The 21,408-nt window shown below is 53.7% G+C and overlaps 1 protein-coding gene across 12 annotated transcripts; it reads right to left on the reverse strand.

Annotated features, from left to right (window-relative positions):
* Nucleotides 1-864: 864 nt before the first annotated feature.
* On the reverse strand, nucleotides 865-19,642 carry P2RY2 (purinergic receptor P2Y2). 12 transcript variants are annotated; one of them, XM_077113648.1, is made up of 6 exons: nucleotides 19,004-19,050; nucleotides 11,366-11,433; nucleotides 9,178-9,246; nucleotides 8,903-9,016; nucleotides 7,957-8,144; nucleotides 865-2,642 (listed from the first exon to the last, which is right to left on the reverse strand). In XM_077113648.1, exon 6 carries the CDS (start codon nucleotides 2,636-2,638, stop codon nucleotides 1,505-1,507), a length of 1,134 nt encoding a protein of 377 aa, XP_076969763.1. In that variant the 5' UTR covers nucleotides 2,639-2,642; nucleotides 7,957-8,144; nucleotides 8,903-9,016; nucleotides 9,178-9,246; nucleotides 11,366-11,433; nucleotides 19,004-19,050; the 3' UTR covers nucleotides 865-1,504. The 12 variants fall into 12 exon arrangements, with proteins under 12 accessions (XP_076969763.1, XP_076969762.1, XP_076969764.1 ...); XM_077113647.1 differs by lacking the exon at nucleotides 19,004-19,050 and adding an exon at nucleotides 18,185-18,412; XM_077113649.1 differs by lacking the exon at nucleotides 19,004-19,050 and adding an exon at nucleotides 18,110-18,175.
* Between the last annotated feature and the right edge of the window lie 1,766 nt (nucleotides 19,643-21,408).

Below are 21,408 nucleotides of genomic sequence, written 5' to 3' on the forward strand. Positions count from 1 at the left end.
GAACCTGTCAGAGATGAAGCCCATCTCCCACGCCATAAACCCTGATCCAGCTTGAGCTCCAACCGTGCTGCCAAGGAGCTGGAATTGTCCCAGAAGGCAGAGGTCTGGACAGGACGAGTGTCTCTTCCACACTTAACCCTCAGCGCAAAGGAAACTTCATGGTCAGGACAACTTGGGCACCCTGATTTGGCCTCCTTATGACCCCTCCCCGAGAATGGGAGCCAGCTGCCGCCTGCTTACAATTCCTGCACACTCTGTTCTCTTACCCTCACGTCTTGGCTCAGGAAGTATCCTGCGCCTGGTGACCTTCTTTCCTTAAAAGCTACAAATAGCTTGAGAGTCCCCCCACTCCAGAAAGCTTTCCCCACCCCTTGGTCCACAGCCTCAACCACTCAGTGTCATCCAGTGGTGTGCTGGAGCCGATTTACACCTGCTTGCAAGAACTAGTTGCTAAACTTTCAGCATGAGGGGCTGCCATCACATAGGTGGCTTGAAATTGTCTGTGATGGGAGCATTTATATCACAGCAATCGCCAATGCTAAAAATAAGGGTTCCCCTTTTTCTTCCCAGGTAGTTAAATGGTTTAATATTTACCGGCACATGGCCAGTCACTGGAGGGACACCAAGGACCGGGACACTACCTATTCCTCTCTGTGCCCAACACAAAGCCAGGCACAGAATCCAGTTAAGGGGGATGAGGGGAATGACCTGGGGTCTGGGATGGGGGTCTGTGATGTGCCATTACCCCTGAAGCAGGTATTGGGGAGGCAAGTGGCAGAAGGAAACAGGGTGAAGGGTTCTGATGATGGTGGTGAGAGCTTCCCAGGCCGTATCTCCAAGCCCCAGCCACACACAGGACACAGATCAGCAGGCAACAAAACCTTTAGTATAAATTACAACCTCAAACTGGCTCCCAGCTCAGGAGAGTCTCAAGATAAGTCTGTGACAGCAACCCCTAGATGTCCATTTCTTGGGCTGGGGGTATTCCTCAGAACTGGGCCCAGTGTGGCACCCAGACCAACTTCAGACCCCTCTCGGGAACCTTTGGCTCAGCCCTGGCCACTTTCTGGGACCCTCTGGTCACCCTGTGACTCTGCCCCCAACCTGGGAGCACAGGCCGAGACTCTGCTGTGTGACCTTGGTAAGTCACCTTCTTCTTCAAATGGGCCTCAGTTTCTCTATTTGACTTGATTAGGCCAAATTCCAGCAGACACAACTTGGCAGGCCTGGCCACCTTCAAATGTGGAAGTCAGGTCAAGGGCAGCATTGGCCCTGAATCTTTGCCTTTCCCAAAACCTTATTCCCCAATTCACACATACTGGAGATGTGGGGACTGCTGAGATCTGGGGCCACAAGGAGAGTTTCCTGAGCCTTGGGTGCATGGGGCCATGGCTCCCTCCTTATGCTGACTGTTCGTAGGTGGGGAGACTGTCCTATCGGAACAAGTACCTAGCCTCCCTTGTCTGCTCCCACATGGACTTGCACAGACCCTAGAGTACAGCACCTACAGCTGAATGTCCTTAATGTTCTCGCCACCAGACGACCTGGACTCTGTCCGCCTGGAGTTCTGACTGCTGGCCGACACATCCTCTGTCCTCTTGATGTCATTCCTGCCAGACCTGCGTAGGCCCAGCCTGCGGCGAACTGGGGTGGTGGAAGTGGGGTCCACGGGTGGCGTGGCATCACGGGCAAAGCGAACGAGTCTCTGTCCAGCCAAGAAATAGAGCACGGGGTCGAGGCAACTGTTGGCGCTGGCCAGCGGCCGGGTGATCTTGTAAGCCATGTTGATGGCATTGAGGGTGCGGCAGCTGAGGTCAAGCGAGCGGAAGGAGTAGTAGAGGGTGCGAGTGACATGGAAGGGCAGGAAGCAGAGAGCGAAGACGGCCAGCACCACGGCAATGGTGCGGACCGACTTGCGCTTGGCTCGCGGCAGGCCCCCAGTGGCCCCGTAGGCTGGTTTCAGCAGCCGCCGTGCCATGAGCACGTAACAGACCAGGATGACAGCGAAGGGCACGGCAAAGAGCAGGCCCAGCATGACGGAGCTGTAGGCCACAAAGCGGCCGAAGAGCTCAGGCGCCGAGGTGTCGTGGCAGGTGATGCGGCCGCCCCGCGCGCTGGTGGTGACGAAGTAGAGCACAGGAGCCTGGCAGGCCAGCACCAGCACCCACACGGCACCTGCCACCCGGCGGGCGTACCGGGCGCGGCCCCAGCGCAGCGAGCGCAGCGGGCGCAGGACGCCCAGGCAGCGGTGCACGCTGATGCAGGTGAGGAAGAGGATGCTGCAGTAGAGGTTGGTGTAGAAGAGGAAGCGCACCAGCTTGCAGAGCACCGTGCTGAAGGGCCAGTGGTCCCCGCGGGCGTAGTAATAGACGAGCAGCGGCAGGGAGGCTGCGTACAGCCCGTCCGACACGGCCAGGTGGAACATGTACGTGGTGGAGGCGTTCCAGGTCTTGAGGCGGCACAGGAAGGCGTAGAGCGCCACGGCGTTCAGCCCCAGCCCGAGCACGCACACCCCGCCGTAGGACACAGGGAGCAGCACGTACTTGAAGTCCTCGTTGAAGCGGCACCTGTAGCCCAGCTCATCCCCATCCCAGGTGTCGTTGTTGGTGCCATTCCAGTGGTCCAGGCCTGCTGCCATGGCCCTGCGGGGAAGAGGTGGGGGGCGGGGGTGCGAACAACCATCAGGGTCCTGGCCAGGGCTCAACGGGGAGCCTGACATGCCCATCCTGCCCAGAGCCATGAGAGACCCCGAGGGATCCTAGATTTTCTCAGTTAAGATTTGCCTAACCACATTTGGGGACTTTGCTGCCATCTGACCTGTATGTCTCTCCCTTGGACCCTGAGAATCCAGAACCCCCAAACACAGAGTTTCAGAACCCCAAGAATACATGATATCCATGACTGTCAGGGTCGTACAATTCTGAAACTTTAGAACTTTATGTGTGCTGGTTTGAAACTGTTCTGTACCCCAGGAAAGCCATGTTCTTTTAATCCTAATCCAGTCTTGCCGGGGCAGACCCGTTGTAGGGTGGGATCTTTTGATTAGATTGTTTCCATGGAGATGCGGCCCTGCCCATTCAAAGTGGGTCTGAATTAGTTTCCTAGAGTCCTTTAAGGAGCCCAGGGAGAGAGAGAGAGAGCTCAGAACTGACACAGAGAGCAGAGAAAGGAAACAAAGACACATTGGAGAAGCTAAACTAAGAGATGAAATCCAGATATTTGCCCCAGAGAAGTTAAGTGAAGGCCCACAGGAGCTCAGAAAGGAGGCTACTGGAATTAGGAGCTGAAAGCAATGAAACCCAGGAGCAAAGGGCCAGCAGACGTCGCTATGTGCCTTCCCATGTGATAGAGAAATCCAGGAAGTGATCAGCCTTTCTAGGGTGAAAGTATACTCTTGGCAATGCCTTAATTTGGACATTTCCATGGCCTTAAAACTTAAACTTGTAACTTAATAAACTCCCTTTGTAAAAGCCAATCAGCTTTAGCAAACTGAAACATTGGGTAAACCTCAGCTGGAGGGCCAAATCCAGTCTGCCAGTTTGTTTTGGTAAATAAAGCCTTATTGGAACACAGCCATGTCAATTCCTTTAAGAAGAATTGAGTATCTGTGACAATGATCATATGGCCTGCAAAGTCTAAAATTTTAATTATGTGGCCTTTTACAAAAGAAGTTTGCCAACCCTGCCCTAGAACTCTAGAATCTGAGGATCTGGGGGGTCCAGAGGTGTAAAATTTCAGACACCTGGAAATGGTCACTCAGAGGCTGAGCGACTCTGCTTCACACCCATTGCCCACTGCCCACTGCCCACTGCCCATGGTTCCAGGTGGTGGGCAGCCCATGTCCTCCTGGGGGCATTTGGAAGTTCTTTGTTTAGATTATCTTTCTACTCTCAGGGAAGGGTCTGGCCCTGTGCTTGATATTCGAGGGAGTATTTCCAAGGGTCTGCCTCTTCAGCCATTCATTTGCTCACTCAGCAAATATTTTTTAAGTGCTCCTATATTCTAGCACCTCCCACATCTGCAAATAGCAGTCCTGCCGCCTGGACTGTGAGGCTGCCAGTACCAGTGACCCTCCTGGAGACTCCAGGGCAGTCTGGGGTGGAGGTGGCAGTTGGAGGCAAAGGGGATCTTCTTTGGAGGGGAGCAAATTAAGGTTTCTCCAGGCCTACCCTGCTTCTCTTTGCACACCATCACCAGCTGGACATTTGTCTACCTTGTCCCTAACGTGCGTGTAACATACCCATGACCTCTACTGCCCGCACTGCTACATATACTTTATAAATATTACTTCATCTAATCCTTACCGCATGCTTCTGGGAGCCAGATCATCACCCCCAGCTTTCTGATAAAGGTCACACAGACAGCGAGTGGCTGGCTGCGATTCCTAGCCAGGCCCATCCCACAGTTGAAGGGGCTCTTAAGAGGAGGGAGTGAGCTCCCTACCTATGAGGGAGTGCACGTGGCTGTAGCAAAGGCTGCAGGAAGGGCTTATGCTATACGTGTGGGTGTGTCTGGGTGGAAGGAGGGAGCAGATGACATGTGAGCTCTCCCCGTCCTGAGAATCCGGGGCTGTACAATCCCTTCATTTTGGATTAAGGCGTCCTGAGATGCTGGGACTTGGGGACTCTGCAGGACCAATAACATCCATCCCCTTGCACCCCAAGTTTCCCACCAAGCCCTGCCCACCCCCCAGCAACATTTCAAGGCCCATGAAGTTGGGATTAGGGGGATATAGGGCACATAGGTCTCCCCTCTTTCCTATGCCTCCCAGATCTTCCCTGACCCCTGTTGTCAGCAAACAAACAACTAAAAAGGGAGGCTATACTCCTGAACCACCCTCGCCCCCTCTACACATAGATTCCTCCCTAAGAAGACAAGGCAAACTAGGGTGAAGAAGCAGGCAGAAGCTTTTGTGGTGCCAAGTGGTGAGGCGATGGGTATAGGTGGGGGCTTTAGCATGACCGGCATTTCCTGCATCCCACCCCCCTGGTTCATGCCCCAGCCCAGTGCTGGTCTCTACCTCTCACTGATGGAAGCATTGCAGCAGCCTCCTCTTTGGCCTCCCTGCCTCCAGCCTTGCCCTCCAATCTAGAGGGGTCCAGCCCCTCAGTCTGGCACCTGAGGTTTCATAATCCAGTCTCTTCCAACCTCAGCAGCTCCATCCCCTATGACCTGAGGTTTCGAGAATGTGCCCAACACTTTCTCCTCCCAGTCTTAGTTCATGCTGCTCTCTTCACCTGAAATCCATTCATGCCCCTCATGGCCACTTGTTGAAATTACATCTCTTTATCCTTCCGCATAGCAATCTCCACTGAGTAAGAACCTGGTCTATGGAGCCAGATGGCCTGGGTAGTTCAAACCCTGGCCCTACTATGGATCAGCCGTGTGGCCTCGGGCAAGTTACATAACCACTCTGAGCCTTTGGTGGTTAACAGAACGTACATCAGAGGATGATGAAAGAACTGAGAAATTCATGTAAAATGCTTGGAGTAGTGCCTGGCAGAGAGTAGGTACATAGTGGGGGTTATCAGCTTCAAGCTCAGCTCAGATGTGGCCCCTTCTAGGGGTCTTTGGGGAGCTCCCTCAGGCACCAGTGGAGGAGAAATCAAAGGTCTTGACTGGAGGCGGTAAAGAAGGTGAGTGTGTTAACCAGAGGAGGGATGCTAATGCCAGAGCTGGGGCCAGGCCATCTCTCATCATCTCTCATGAGAGGAGAGATTTCAGAGGGAGGCCGGAGGAGGAGTAGGAGACGAAAGTGGCTAGGAGGAGGCCTGGCTCAGGGTAGGGGGGCATCAGGGCAGCAGGAATCAGGAGGAAGAGCAGCTGGAGGGAGATGAGGGATTCAAAGCCAGACATGGCAAGTATGGGCTGTCCTGGAGGGCGTCATGGGATGTGGGAACAGGAGAAGGCTGGGATCCTTATGCCTGGCTCTTTGGAAGGCAGATCAGGAGTCGCTTCTGCAGGAGGAATGTGGAGGGTCAGAGTGGAAGGAACTGTGGAAGGACCACATTCCCAACCAGGGGCAGAGCTCCGGGCTGGGAGTCAGTATGCCTAGGTGCAGCTCTGCTGCAAAACCCCAGGTGACATGAGGCCTTTCCCGCCTAACCCCATTTCCCGAAGTCCCAGACCTCTCATGGGACCGCATCCCCCAGCCTTGGAGAACTGCAGCCCCCAAACTTCCCCCTTGAGGTTCTTGGCCCCAGCTGAGGTAGGGAGGGGGACTTCTTCCTTGCTCTGGCACCCCCGCCCTGTCCCACCTCTACGTTGCAGCTCTGCTCCTGCCCCAGTGCTGAGGCCTGGGCTGTCTCCTGTCAGCACCGGGGTCAGTGACCTCATCTTCCTGTCAAGTCAAGATCTCCTCTGTCTGCCCTAAGAGTTTCCTACTAATCACTAATGGTGGAATCTTAGGCACTGAGCAGGTGGGTGGAGACGTCCCTGAGCCTCCTAGTGAAAGGAGAGTGCTGGCCCTTCCACCTGTTTTAAAACATCCTGGCCCCCGCCCTCCCACGCCAGCTGGGGACTCCATCACCATGGCGCCTGTCCAAAATGACCCTGCCCGCCCTGGCCCTTCCCAGGCTGGTTCACCAACCTGTGAGCACATCTCTCCTCACCCCCACCCCAGCTTTAGAAGTCAGCCAAGTCCCTAGGTCCTTTTCCCTGGGCCTCCTCTCCTGCCTTCCTAGCTGGTGGGAAGAATTGATGAGTTTCCTGATCCCAAATGCTCCTTTGGGGCTTCTCCCTGAGCTCCCTAAAGACTGGCTACCATCTAACTTTGCCCAACCTTCTGTGCTCAGTTCTGGCCAGCCCTGACTCCAGAGGAGACCCTGTGTGGAGGAAAGATGCAAGCCATTGACATTATCATCTGGGCTTCTCTGCCTTTGCTCAGGCTGTTCTTTCCATCTGGAAAGCTTTTCTGAAGCCCCACCCCTGCCCCTGACTCCATTCTACTTGGGACCCATCTCAAATATCACCTCATCTCTGAAGCTCCCCCACCCCCCACCCCCGCTTCCACTACCACTCAGGGCACACCTCACACCGTGCTGGTAATTTGTCCTTCCATCCTCTATCTCAACACATTCCAGGTCCTCCCTGAGGGCTGGATCCACGTGATTTTTCTCTCTGTCTCTATCAACCAGCCAAAGGCCTGACCCAGAATAGTTGCTACATGAATGAATGAATGATGCACAAGGGGCTATGGGAGCTCAGGAGAGGCTGAGCTTTGTGAAGATGCCTTTTCTTTCTTTTGCTCCTCTGATGACCTCCCAGAGGTTAACGATGCCTGAAAATCTTTCAGCTGCTGACCCTGGGTGGGCATGGGTCATTTCAGCCCTCTTGAGGCCCAGCCCACTTGCACCTGCCCCACACAGGCCCCAGGGTTTCTCTCCTGCAAGAGCTGCAGGGGTCCAGATGGCCCTGCCCTTCTCTGGACAGGCCAAGGAGCCACCAGGAGAGGGAAACTTTGGAGATGGGTCAGCTGTCTGAGGTCAGCCACAGTCTTTTCTCTCACTCACCTCTGGCTTATGCCGTGGGTCAGTCTGGGTCAAGATCCCCAAATCCCGTAGCCCTCACTCTGTTCTGTAGGGGCCATGCCTGGGCTAAGCAGCTTCCATGCAGAATCTACATTTCATTCCCCATCCTTTCCCCTTGGTGCATACTGCCATAGAGGTTAAGCTGCTTGTTAAAGTTCATGAATTGGAAAAACTGGGTGTTGTCACCCAGAGCTGTGTGTCTCCAAAGCCTGAGTTCATTCCAGCCTGGTATGGTGAATAGAGCAAGGTGAAGGCTAGAGCTGGGCACCTGTCTTAGGATCCCGTTGATCTATCCTCAATTCAACTTATGCACAAGCACACACTCATATGCACAACGTGCACCCTATACACACACATGCATGTACCCACACAGATGTGCGCCCAGCTTCTGAGCCTTCCAGAGGGCCCCGCCCTTGCATACACGTACCTGACCAGCCCCTGCTCTTGCTGTCAGGATGCTCAGTGCTAGCTCAGGCTCCTCACTCATGAATGCGCACGCCTGGACCGGGCTGCAGGGAACTCTGCAGGGAAACAGGAAAAACAGGTCCCCCCTGTCCGGCCGCGCCCTGCTTTGGCTCCTCCGGCATTTCTCAGAGCAGGCGGTGCTGCTGGCTCCTGCAGACACAGGGAGGTGGAGACAGTGTGGGCTCTAGTGGCGGGAAGCCAGCTAAGACGAGCCCTCCCCGGGAGCCACCCCACCTCTTTTCTAACCTTGGCCCACAAGAGGCAGCGAGGTGACCTGGCATGCTGTCCTGGTGGAAATGCTCTCTGCAACCCCCAACTCCAGCCATCCAGCACAGGTCCCAGCCTCCTTCCCCAGACCCTCTCCTTTGCAGAAGGATAACTGCCCGAAGGAAGGAGTTCCCTGTACTCTGCAGGACTGCATTCCTAGCCCCTTGGTCCTGGTTCTGGGCTTCAACCCCACAGCCAAGAAACAGTCAATCCTCTCCTTGCCTGATAGGCGTTCCCTAGTAATTCTGCCAGTGCACTTCTGATCAAGCTAGGTCTCTATTTGAAACATTCTCCCTTTCTCTTCCTGTGTCTAACCATTCCTCCATGGGTGTTATAAACACACAAACACTGGCACACTCAGATACACAGAAACACAGAGGTGTGCACACACCCAGATGTACATGCACACACACACACGCACACTCATGAGTCCTCGACTATCAAGACCTAGTGCAGCCTTTAGAAATCTCCTGCTCCAAACCCACATTTGACGGAGGAGGAAACTGAGGCCCAAGGCCTCACAGCAAGACAGAAATAAAGGCAAGATCAGAACCCAGTCCTTCTAGCTCTCGTTCTCCCATCTCTAGCCTGGGAGCCCCACAAACACATCAGGCTCAGGGCTTCAGTGAAGGGATGGTTACCTGGTAAAAGGACCCCTCTCTGCACGAGCAGGTTGCAGCATCCACCTAGCCCTCAGACACAGGAGAACTAGAATATCCCTCTCCTGAATGATCTTTTCCATCTGCTTCATTTTCCTAGAATGGAGGGATGGGGCCCGAGACAGGTTGAGGCTAGATCCCCAAGCTAGAAGGTGCAAGGGTAGGGTAAGTAGGGAGAGGACATGGGTCAGCAGCAGGAATAGGGCAGGGGTGGGGGCTTTGGGAAATGCCCGTGAGTCACTGGGTACTCTGTATACCTTGCCCCAGTTGTCTCGGGCTGACATGGGCCAGTGTGCTGGAAGCCATCTGCCACTCGGTTCCAGAGTCTAGTGAATGACAAGGTGAAAGAGCTTCCTTCACCTTTCCACCCCACCCCACCCAGGGATCACACCCTGTCTTCTTTCTAGGAGACACCTTGATCCAACAGACTAAGGTGGAGCTCATCACTTTTTAAAAGTCATTCTCTCATCTCTGAGAAACCCAACCTCTCAGTTTTAAACCTCAGAGACCGTCTTACAACCTCTGTCTTCCCCACCTCCCATGAAGCCCCATCACTTGCCAAGTCCTGTCAGTTCAACCAATGAAGTCCCTCAGACGTGCTCCACATGGTCTCCCCGCCTGCAGCCCTTGCCTTAAGTCAGCCCTGTGCTTCTCCTCCAGACCATGGCACCAACCACTTTGCTGGTCTCCTTGCCTCCATCCTTGCCCCCACCTTCCCTTCCTTCATATTTGATCTTCCTAAGACACAAATCCAACCAAACTGCTACTCAGCTCAAAATCCTTCCATGTGAGTGTCACAAATAAGGTATCATTGGCTGAGAGAGTTCAAATAGAATCGAGAGGCTACTCTGGAGGTCACTCTTATGCATGCTTCAGTTGGACATTGCTACCTATCATAACTTGCCAAAGTCCAACCAAAACCATTCCTACCAATCCTAAAGAATTTCTAAGGTGTTATATAAGATTCTATAAAAGTTCCATACATTGGGGTAGCTCTCCAGAAACCTACAACCTCCAGATGGGTCCCTGGACCAGATAAGTCCTGAAATACAGAGGAGCCAGCCTCTTCAGAACATCAGCTAGTTCCATCCCCCTATCCCATATTATCAATAGCCCTTTCCAACATGAAAAATTTAGAGTGGGCACAGCCTAAATACCTCTACAGAGTGGGAGAAAGATCTAAGGTGATGATGGAGTTATACAGAGAAGGTTGGGTTTAAGAAATGAGTATGAGTGCTGAATCATTATATTGATATTTCTTTTAGTCTCCAGTGTTTTGGAGCAGCTAGAAGTTAAAACCTAAAATTGTGGAGTTGTAACCCATACCAAACTCTAAAATCTGTTCTAAAACTAATTGTTGCTATGTACTTTGAAATTTATTGCTTTTATGTATACATGTTATTTAAAGAGAAGGAGAAGTATAACAGAGAAGACAGGATTTTACAAATGAGTATGGCTGCTACATTGCCATTTTGATATTTCTGTGGTCTCCAGTATCTTGGAGTAGCTAGAAGAAAAAACAAAAAATTGTGGAACTGTAACTCACACCAAACTTTAAAATCTGTTCTATTACTACTTGTTAAAGTATACTTGGAAATTTGTTGCTTTTTTGTATACATGTTGTATTTCACAATAAAAAAAAAAGGTTATTAAAAAAGTCAATTGTGGGCGGGCCACGGTGGCTCAGCAGGCAAGAACGCTTGCCTGGAATACCAGAGGACCCGGGTTCGATTCCTGGTGCTTGCCCATGTATAAAAAAAAAAAGTCAATTGTGATGATAAATGCACAGTTATATGATAATATTGCATAGCAGTGGTTGTATACTTTGGATGATTACATGGTATGTGAATATATAATATATATCAATAAAAATTTTTAAAAAATCCTTCCATGTGAAAAAACAAGCAAATAAACCAACACTTTCCATAGCTCCTTTTTCCCTCAGGCTAAAGTACAAACTCCTCAGTCTGGCACTCAAGGCCCTGGCTGGTTTCTGCCACCCCTCCAGCCACCTCATCCTTTGCCTCCACCTCAAGCACAGCAAAAGCGCCCAGGGTCAGGTCTTTGCTCACAAAATTCCTCCTTCCATGACCTCCTCCCTTACCTTCTAACACCTTTATCATTAAAAGAGCTTCTGCTAAGTCAGGGCTTCCTTTGTGCCCTCTGTGCCAAGTTTAGTGTTAGGTGCCTTCATTTAATCCTGAGATGCTCAGAGAGGCTAAATAACTTCTCTAGGGTCACAAAACTGGCAAATGGCAGAAACGGCCCTGGTCTGCCTGACTTCAGAAGCTGTGTCCCTGACCACAACCGTCTACGCTCCAAGGCCCTGTCCTCTCTCCTCCAGGAAGGTGCTCCCCCAGATCTCTTTGAGGTCCACAATTCTTCCTGGCTGATCAGTTATCTGCAAGAGGGAACGCCAACTGGTAGCACCCAGGATCTACTTACCCATCCTGGCATTTTCTCAGCGTGAAGTGGCCATGATGGTTATTGCTCTCATCTCACAGCTTGAGAAACTACGGTCCAGAAAGGGGTGGCAACTCACCCAAGATTGCCCAGTGAGTCAAGGGCAGAGCCAAGCTTAGCACAAGCTTCCTACTGTCCTCTCCCCAGACTTGCTCTGGCCCTACCCCCAGCTGGGTCTTTCTCCCTGTGGCCATGGGCTACGAGAGGAGGGGCTGATGCAGTTCTCAAGCCCACCTGCAGAATTTTCAGGGTAGCTGAACTACATTCTAGCCTCTCCGCTAGGGTAACTCCAGACTCTCCCCATCTGCCCACTTGGCTGGCCCTGTCCAGCCTGAGAGGGGAGAACGCTCTGGAAACTCTCACTGCCTGTCTCTGCTAAGGGTGGGGTGCTATGACGGGGGACTCAGGACCTGGGCCTTGAGCACCATGGTGGGGTGGGGTGGGGATAGGGGCAGGAGAAGGCACATGGCACGTGAGAAATTCTGCTGGGCCTCTCTGGAGAGGTCCTAGATAGCTGAGTGTAGAGGCCAGACACTGGTTCAAATCCCAGTTGTGCCGGTCCCAGCTGTCAGGCCTGGACACATCTCTTGACATCCAAACCTGAGCCTCAGTGTAAGGACAGTGCCTGCCTCAGAAAGTTGTTGAGACAGTTAAATGAGATGATTTAAACTCATTTTAGAGATAATTAAAAGAGAGAAGATTTCAGCAGGAGAAGAAGGTAGGGAGGCCAAGGGATCCGAGGAAGGTGAGAGTAGTAGAAAAACCCACAGGGATAGTGGGCAGGGGCTGTAGATGGCAAGTTCACAGTCAACTGGACTACAGGTGGAGTTTCCCTATCCTCAGAGAGGAGGAGCCCAGTTCAGAGACCCTCCCCTCCCCCCCGCCCCAACCCAGATCAGACTCCCACCACACATTCTCTCTCTCTCTCTCTCTCACCCTTTACAGAGATTGCCACATCCCTATCCCTGTACAGGGTGCTTGGGGACTCAGTGGTCGGACCCTTCCATGCCCACCTGTCTGAGCTCACTGTCAAGGTTGGGTGGGGGCATTAGACTCAGAAGTAGACAGTGACAACTCAGGGGTGATGGGAGGCTGAAAGAGGCAGAAGCACCAGGGCTGAAGGAGCCAAGAGGGCCCCTAAAGGGAATGGTGGTCAAGGAAGGCTTCCTGAAGAAGAAGACACCTGAGCTGCAAGCTGGAAAAGGAGCAACAATCAGGCGGGCAGAGAAAGGAGAAAGAGAGTGAACAAAATGGGGACAACAGATCCTACAGCATGTGTGAATTGTCAGTCATCCTTGTGGCTGGAGTGGAGTGCAGAGGGCAAAGCTGGGTTAGGAACAGTTAGAAGCTTGGAAGTTATCCCCTGCCCACTCCCAAATGTCCTCCAAGGGGCTGAAAGACAGGAGATCCCCTGGCCTTGCCTGGTGTGCTTTCAGAACCACTGGTCTGAGAAACAACTGTGCGGCTGGGAGGGTGGCAAAGGGGCAGATAAGTTCAGATGCTATCAGCAGGCCCTCCTGGGGGTCCTTCGGCTCTGTAGCCCCCTCTCAGAGGCTTTCTTCCTTTGGAGAACCCTTAGAGCCCTGAATGCGGAAATATCTTCTAGGGTTGAGCTCAGAGCCTCTGAATGGGTGCCCTCAGATCAGCCAGGCCAGTCTGTCCTTGCAGCTGAGGAAACTGAGGCTCTAAAAGAGGAAGGGTGTTACCTCAGTTCTGGTGCTCTCATTATTTTCAGTGTAGGCTGAGCACCTCCACTCCCACCCCAGGGCAGGAATTCAAACCTCCTCTCCTGCCCCTGACCCAGGGCAGCCCAGGGCTCTGGGAGATGGTAGGTCAGGAACTGAACAAGTTCAGAGCCACAATGCCCTGGACTCACCCTGCCCTATCACACCCAAATGCCTCCAGCCAGAAGCCTAGGTTTGGCCTCCAACTTGGAACCACCCATGCTGTGCAATCTTGGCTGTGTCACTCTCCCTCTCTGAACTTCAGGTTATTTCTTGGTAAAATGGGGAGACACACTGCTACATGGGGCAGCTTATGAGGGGTAAGAGAGACAGGGGACAGGTGGGAGCTTTGTGGAGCTAACAAACTGTGTACTGCCCTGACGTGGGGCCTGCCCCGGCCCATCACTGCAGTGTGATGCTGGTACACATGAGCCCCAGGACACTTCTCAGCAGGGGGGCCCTCCAGGATGTCTCCTGACGAGGTCATGGGCAGAGCAGTCAGGGAAGACCCCTGGAAGAGGAGCTATGATAAGGTTTAAAGAGAAGCATGAATGGCCCAGCATGGGGAAAAAGAGTAAGAATAGGAACCTAAGGTATAAAATGGACAGAAGTGTAAAATATGTTGTGAGGGAGTCCATGATTCTAAGATTGTTTCGTTGAGTGCTTCCTGGAGCCATTGATTTTTAGATTCCAGTTCCAAGAATCTGTGATTCCAGGAATGAATAGTAAATGTTTCTTCAACTCTTTTACTCTTTGCTTCTGATAATCTTTGGTTTTGAGATTCTCAAGCCACAGGAATCTGGATTCTCAGATTGATCAGTCACAAAATACATTCAGAGGAGCCATAAAGTCTCAGCAAACACTTTCCAATGCCTCTGAGTGCTGGCCTGAGAGAGTCCTTGTGAACCCAGAATTGGATGAAAGACACAGACATGGGCCAAGACCACCTGAGCGGTCAAGCCATGACTAAATAAACCCAGTGACTATAGAGCCAGAGTAACCCTTGCTGGGCCCGGGAGGTGGTCAGGGAGAGCTTCCCAGAGGAGGGGTCATTTCAGCTGGGCCCTGATAGATGAGTAGGAGTCTGTCATTAGAGGACACCAGTAGGACGACATTGAAGATAGTAGGAGTAGCAGTGGCATGAGAATATCAGAGGAAGGCTAGAGGGTTATGAATGTGTGGAAACCTGAGGGACTCCCAAGGAAGGGCTCAAATGTGAGGCTGAGGAACTATCCCGAGGGTGATGGGGAGCTATGGCAGGGCTTAGGTAGGGAAAGACATAGTTAGAGTTGACCTTAACAAAGATGATGCCACATGGAAAGTGGATTGGACAGGGGAGCCTAGAGGGAAGGGGACAAGGGAGAGGAGACTGTACAGACAATAGTCTAATGAAAGGAGCTGCTTCCTCCCTGCTTCACAAGGAGCCTGGATGCCTTGTGAGATGAGGTACATCCCTGCCCTGCCCAACACCCAGCCATCGCAAGACTCCTCCCACAATCTGAAGCTGGGAGGCTGGGGACTCACCAGGAAGCCGTGTTAATGCTAGCAATGTCGCTGGAGACTGGGAGAGCAAGGAGGGTCATACAGGCCCAGGGAGTCTGAGGGAGGCCTTCCTCCCCAGATTCAGATCTAGGCCTCCCTTTCTAGGGAGCTGCAAGGACACTGACAGGTTCCTGGGCCCAGGATTAAGGAAAAGGTAGCTGAGGTCCAGGCTGCCCACTCTACCAGCAGCGACACCAGCTCCTTATCCCTGATCAGGAATGACTCAGTCCCAGGGGGATGGGATAACAGATGAATGCACTCTGCTCAAGAGCCAACTACGGCTCTCCCTGCCTCCAGGAATAAGGTCCTCCTCTCCATTTGCTTGTCCAGGCACAGCCTGGCCTAGTCCTGCAACTGGCATCCAGGATGGGTACAGAGGTCAGAGAAGGTCCCCACAGCCAGCCTGCCCAACAGGGCCCAGAGCTGGGGAGAGGTCAGGCCTGGGGACGCAAGAGCAGCCCAAGAGGAAGGTGTGGGGCCACAGGGTATACCAAGCAAACACAAAGAATGTGGTTTGGGGAGAGGAAAGATTTCATCAGAGGCACCTCCTTTTTTTCCTCCCCACCCCTGATCAGAAATGCTTCTCTGTTCCTGCGGGTGGGCCTGGGCAGGCGTTATCTTATCAACGTCCCGGTAATCAGGCAAAAAGCGAGCCCCAAAGACAGGTTCTCAGGGCAGGAGGACCAGGTTTCATCCAGATGGGGCTTCGGTGACCTGGATGTGAAAGAATAAGATGGGGCAGGTAGGCAGGAGCCCGGACTTCCACCCCAGTTATGTGACCTCAGACAAGGCACTCTCTGCGCCCCTATTTCTTCATCTGCAAAATGGGAATAATAATTCTTTTCTTACAGGGTTGGTGGAGGACAAAATGAGGGACATTTGTAAACTGTTCATAAATACAATCATTGCCAGTAATCTGATTGCAGGATGGGGGTGGGGGGACAGGGCAAGGAAGACAGTCAATAATTTAAAGTCCAGCAGCCAGCACAATGCTTGTTCTTGTGCCCCATGTTCTATTACAGTCTTCAAAGTGCATTTAAGCCTTATGAGCATCACATTCCTCCCCCATGTCTTTTACTTGGTCTTCAAAGCCCTTTCCCATCAGTGGGAAAGGGATCCTTATATCAGCCTTGCATACAAGGAGGCAAAGATCATCATGCCCATTTTACAGATGGGAAAACTAACACGTAGAAGTACTGTGGCCTCTTTAAGAGCTACAGCTACAAGAGAAGCTAAATCAAAGCTTTCGTGGGGTCATTCCCAAGGCCTTAGTGATGCCCCCACATTCTCTTAGGTGATCCTTGGGAGATTGAGAAGGTTTAGGACCCTGTGCTTCCTAGGTAGGAGAGGGACAGAAAGAAAAGGACCCCAGCCTTACTCTGCAGCCCAACCTTGGCAGCCATTTTTGGGGGTCATCCACAATAACCCTCCAATCCCTCTGGCAAGACCCCAGCACAGCCCAAGGCAGAGAGGAGTGGAGAGCATGACACACGCCCTGCTCCCCACACCCTCTTACATGCAGGACCATACTGGTTCTGGCCTCCTTTAAGAGGCTGGCAGGGCAGGAACTGTCCCAAGGTCATCCAGCAAGATGGGTGTAGAGCTGGGATGAGATCACGCATCTCTTGGCTCCCACTGGGGGAGGGAGAATCCTAAGTGTCCTCAAATTCCTCAGCAGAAGCATCTGGGGACTAAGGGCAAGGTGCTTGGCCAAGAAGCAGGGTGTCAGAGTTTAAACAATGCCTGGATGGGCCTAGTGTCATATCACAAATGCCCTGACTCTGACCTCCCTGCACCCGGCACTACCTAATCTATTCGTGCCCTCTAGCCAGAGCAATCTTTCTGAAATACTGATCTACCATGTAAATACACACACACACACACACACACACACACGCATACACACACATTCACAAACATCCCATGTCTCCCTGTCGCCTTCTGGATAAAATTCAAGTTTTCAGCCTGTACACTCTGGGTCCTATGGTGTCCCAGGCCACACTGTTCTGAAAACCTGTATCTCCCACTCTGATGACCTGATTCTGGTTTCCCTACTTGTGTAATGACATGAGTTCCGCTGAGGTCAGGCCCTCATTGGGAAGTTGCTCTTTCCTCAGTTCAGCTCAGCCCTGCACAGGGTGCAGGAAACACAGAAATGAATGAGGAGTGGCCCCTGTCCTCCAGGAGCCCCAGACTTGGGGAGGAGAGAAAAGGAAGAGACAGACATAGACCAGAACAGTTAGGGGAGAGACCAGGGCTGCACTGGGGCTGCAGAGGCCCAGAAGAAACTGCAACCCATCTGGGGTATCAAGGAAGGTTTCCAGGAGGAAGGGACATCTGAGCTAGGTCCCAAGACCAGATAGTTCTCAAGTTGAGGAGCAGAAGGGCATTTTAGGTAGTGAGTTCAGCATGTACAATGGTCAAGAGGCAAGGAACACCCTAGCGTGTGCAGAAGACTACAAGCAGGTATTGGATGGTGAGGAATCAGGTGGGAGAGGGGGCTAGAGAGGCTGGCAAGAACCATTTCACAGAGGACCTGAGTTTCAGGCTAAGGGGTTTGGGTCTGGTCTTGTGAAAGTTTAGCCCAAAGAGGGATAAGGTTGGTATTTTAGTTTCAGAAGTCCCCCTCCAGGGACTGAAACCTCAACCCAAAGCTGTGAGCCTGCCCAGGGGACGTTGGTGCTGACAAGACCCGCACATATCGGCCTCCCCAAAGCTCTCAAGTTGTGTACATTATCATTCCCTTTTTATAGATGAGACCTCTGAGGCTCAGAGAAGGGACCTGTCCTGCCCAGGGTTACACAGTGGCTGAGGAAAGGTCGGAACAAAGGTCTGCGTGGCTTCAGAGTTTTTTCTTGGGCTCTGCCTGCTCAAATCATCTCCTTCCCCTTCTCCCCCGCCTCCACCACCCCCCCCCCCCCCACTGAAAGATAAATGAGACTTTCCCAGGCCTCAACTTCTTCCAGCCTAGATTCAAAACAAGCCAGGTACCTGAGCTGTGGGACCAGAGAAGCTGGCAATGCCCTGCTGAGGGGAATGACTGCCACGGACTCCAAAGACCCAGTCCACGTCAGGGTCTGGCCCTTGCGCCCAGCTCTTGGGGTGGGAGTGTGTTAGCGCGGGGTAGGTGGGGGGGCAGAAGCACTTCTCCCTAGCCCTACCCCCCCCCCCCCCACTGACTCTACAGCACCACCTGCCAGATAAAAGTCCCCCTCACCGGGGCTTAGCTGTCCCTCCACCGCCACCGCCCGCACCGCAGCCCACCCCCGCCCTCCTCCAGGTCCCCCCCGCCCGCGGGCCCCCGTCCCGGCCATACGGACCGGTGGGTTCTCTGGGTGTTTGGGACGTTCCCAGGTCTCGGGCTGCGGCCCCCTGCCCCCGGGACGCCCACACCAGCGCCCGCACACAGACGAGTTCTACAAGTTTGGCTACTTGGCCGGGCAGGGGCGCGCGCACTCACCCGCTCGCTCACGCACTAACGCGCAGCCTTTCCCCGATCCGCGGTCACACACCCGGGTTATCTGGCTACACTCACCGAGACCGACGCTCCAGGGGAGACCAAGTACGAGCCGACGCACCCGCGCGCCGACCCTGGCCAATCGCGCGCGTACCCGCCGGCTCGGAAACTTGCCCAGCTCAGACAACCCCGGCCGCCGGCGCTCTCTCCCCGCCCGGAGCCCGACCCGCCGCTTCCACAGGCCGCTCCCGTTCCTCCGTCGTCTCCAGGCCGCGCGCACCTCAAGGCACTGCCGCGCCCGCGGTGCCGCCGCCGCAGGGTCCCATGTGCTCGGGAGGCCCCGCGGCCCCCGCCCCGCCTCGCCCCCCACCTCCGCGGCAGGGCCAGACCGGGGGGCGGGGCAGACTCTGGGTAGACCCTGGCACCGCCCGCCCCCCGCCCCCTCCGACAGACACCCGGCCACCAGCGCGTCTGAGTCGGGCGCTGCTGCCGGGAGGGGCCGGCGGGGACGGTCCTATGGCCGGGCCGGATGGAGGTCGCCCACCCCCCTCACACGAGATCGGGGACGTGTGAGGAGAGGTTTTCAAGATGCTAAAGTTTTCCAAGGTTTGCCCGATGCGTGCTTCAGTCCAGCTGCAGCCAGTGACGGGACCTTTGTACCCACCCGCGCCCTCCCTGTCCCAGCCCGGCCCTTCCGGTCAGGTCTCAAAGCGACCTGCCCCTGAGGGACCTTGCCTCCCTCGCTTGCCTCCCTCGCTTGAAACCCTGGGCTGGGGCTTGGCGGGTAGGGAGCTCCCCATTGTGCAAAGTCACTCAGAGTCCGAATCTCTCTGGCTGTGCCCACCCCCCTTTCATGATGCTCCCCCCACTCCTTAATGCCCTGCCAGAAAGAGTCACCAGCAGTTTCCCAATGTCCTGTTCTCTTTGGTGCCTCATCCTGAGTGGCTTCCCTTGAGAAGTCTTCTCTGACTACTCCAGCTACCCACATCATTCCCTTCTCTGCCCTCCACCCTATGTGGATGGCCTTCTACGGTCATGGATACTGTGTCTATCCCTTTCCTAGCCTGTGAGCTCCAGGGGGCCAGAGACCAGGACTGCTTTACTCCTAATGTGTTCCCAGAGCCTAGCACAGTACCTGGAACCCAGGAGGTGCTCAATATTTATGGAATGTGTAGGTGGATGAGTGCCCCTATCTTTCTACTTTTGGCCTAGGCCTCAGAAATATAGGTTCTGGCCCCGCTTCGGCACTGACTGGGAGACCTTGACCCAGTTACAGTCCTTCTCAGGACCTCCTTTTTGTATTTATGAAGTGGAATCAGTCACACTTACCCTCCCACCTTCTAGTGTCCATCCATTCAGTGCTGAGGCTTTTTCCTGTGGCCAAAGAGCTTGCCCAGGGCCCTGGGCCCTTGAGTCCTGCTGGGCTCTGTATCAGCTGACTGCGGCTTGGCCACTGCCCCAGGAGGGGCCCAGGAAGGGTACTGGCTGCAGCCGTGCCAGGAGCTGGAGCAGAGTGGACACACAGCCCTGTGTGGCTGAACCACCTCTGCAGTCCCCTGGGAACTCTGTCTGGGAGACACAAAGGCCTCTTGTCTAGCCTCCTCCACCCATTGTCCAGGCGGGTCTGTGCTGCTTCCAGGGAGCTAGGAATTCCTGTAACTTCAACTTATGGGGCCCAAGCTGTGAGGTCCCAGTGTTGGGCAGTCCCTGAGGCACTGAAGGCCCCAGCCAGCCCCCTCTTTCTATCTACCCTCTTCCAAACTCTCAGACCTTCTACTGCCATTGCTGTTTAACCCAGAAGAAAAATTCCTTTGATATCAAGATGAGTCCCAGGCTTCCCTTGGTCAATGGCAGACACTCCTGCCGGGTGGCTGGCCTTGTTCAGTTGAACACTCTTACCTAATAGCCAAAGAAACTGTGTCTTTGAGACAGGCAGTGCCTGACCTACCACAGCTGGTGACTTCATGATTTTAGGAAGTGGAGGAAAGACCTTGTCCTCGAACCCCTCAGCCTAGGAGTCAGATCTGTCATGTCTCCTCTCTCCTGAGACCCCTCTCTGAGCCTCGATGTCTTCTTCTGCAAAATGGGAGATGATACTAATCTCTTACTCACTGGCTTGTCTGAGGTTCTTTTTCAGGATTTGCCCATCATCCTGAGCTGCTTGGGTTCAGAGATAATCATCCTGTCTAATGAGGGGCTGGAAGTCCAGATCTTCTGACATCCTCTCCTGACACTCTCATCCCTGGGTTTTGGAGGTTAAGTCTAGTGGGCTTCAAATCCCCCAGTTGAGTTCCCCCTACCTTGGGTTCCATACAGAGCCCTTATCCTATTTCAACCTGATCACGTCTATTTTTACCTATTTATTCTTACTTCCTGATGAGTGCTTGTTGGGAAAATGTAGGTTTCTATGGATAAAATAATTTAGGACCATTGATCCAGCCAGGAAATGGAGGTCCAGTGAGTCACACAGCAAGCCCCACATGACAAGGCCCCCTGGGAAAGGGCGGAACAGCATCAAGAGAATCTCCCTGGAACCAAGTGGCCAAGACAGGCTAATGGTGAAGGCCCAGGCACTGTAACAGTCCTAGTGAGATGGGTAATGGAGCAATGGGAGGGGAGGGAAATGGGGTTCCATTACCAGCAGGGGGGAGGGGGAGGGCCAGTCTTCTTGTCTTCTCCCCATGCATTAGGAATCTTCCTGTCTCACCAACCTGAGAAGGCACTTGCCTCACTCAGGCCTTCTTATCCTCCCTCTCTCCACTTTTCTTATCTCCCCCTGGAAAAGCTTCTGCTCTGCATATCTGTGCTGGGATTGGAACTTCTGCCCTGGCTCGGGCCTCCTCACTCAGCTCAGAGGTGACAGCTCCAACCCCCCTCACAGTTACAGGAAATACGGGTGTGTGTCCCTACTGCCCCTCCTTACCCTCACCTGCCTCAGACCCTGTGGTAGCCCCACCACCCTCCAGAAATAGCCTGACTGTGCGGCCTGCCTCTCCAGGCCCTCCCACCTCTCCACCTCCCCTGGGGCCTCCGACCCAGCCGTGCTGAAGTGCTGGGCCCTCAGTCACCTCCTGCCTGGCACTTGCTGCTCTGTCTGACCCAAGTGCCACCCTTCACGCTCTCCTGCCTTGGCCTCCTTCTCCTGGCTCCCTACTATGAGTCCTCTAAGACCAGCCCAGGGACCCCATCAGGCACCTTCCTTTTGTCACACTGCTTACCACACTGTACCCCTGTTGTTGTCTGTCTGCTCCTCTAACTGGAGATCTCTTTGAGGGCAGAGCCAGGTTCATCTTGTTCACTGT

This window comes from Tamandua tetradactyla, chromosome 8 (assembly GCF_023851605.1).
Source record: "Tamandua tetradactyla isolate mTamTet1 chromosome 8, mTamTet1.pri, whole genome shotgun sequence".
Classification (NCBI taxonomy): Eukaryota; Metazoa; Chordata; class Mammalia; order Pilosa; family Myrmecophagidae; genus Tamandua; species Tamandua tetradactyla.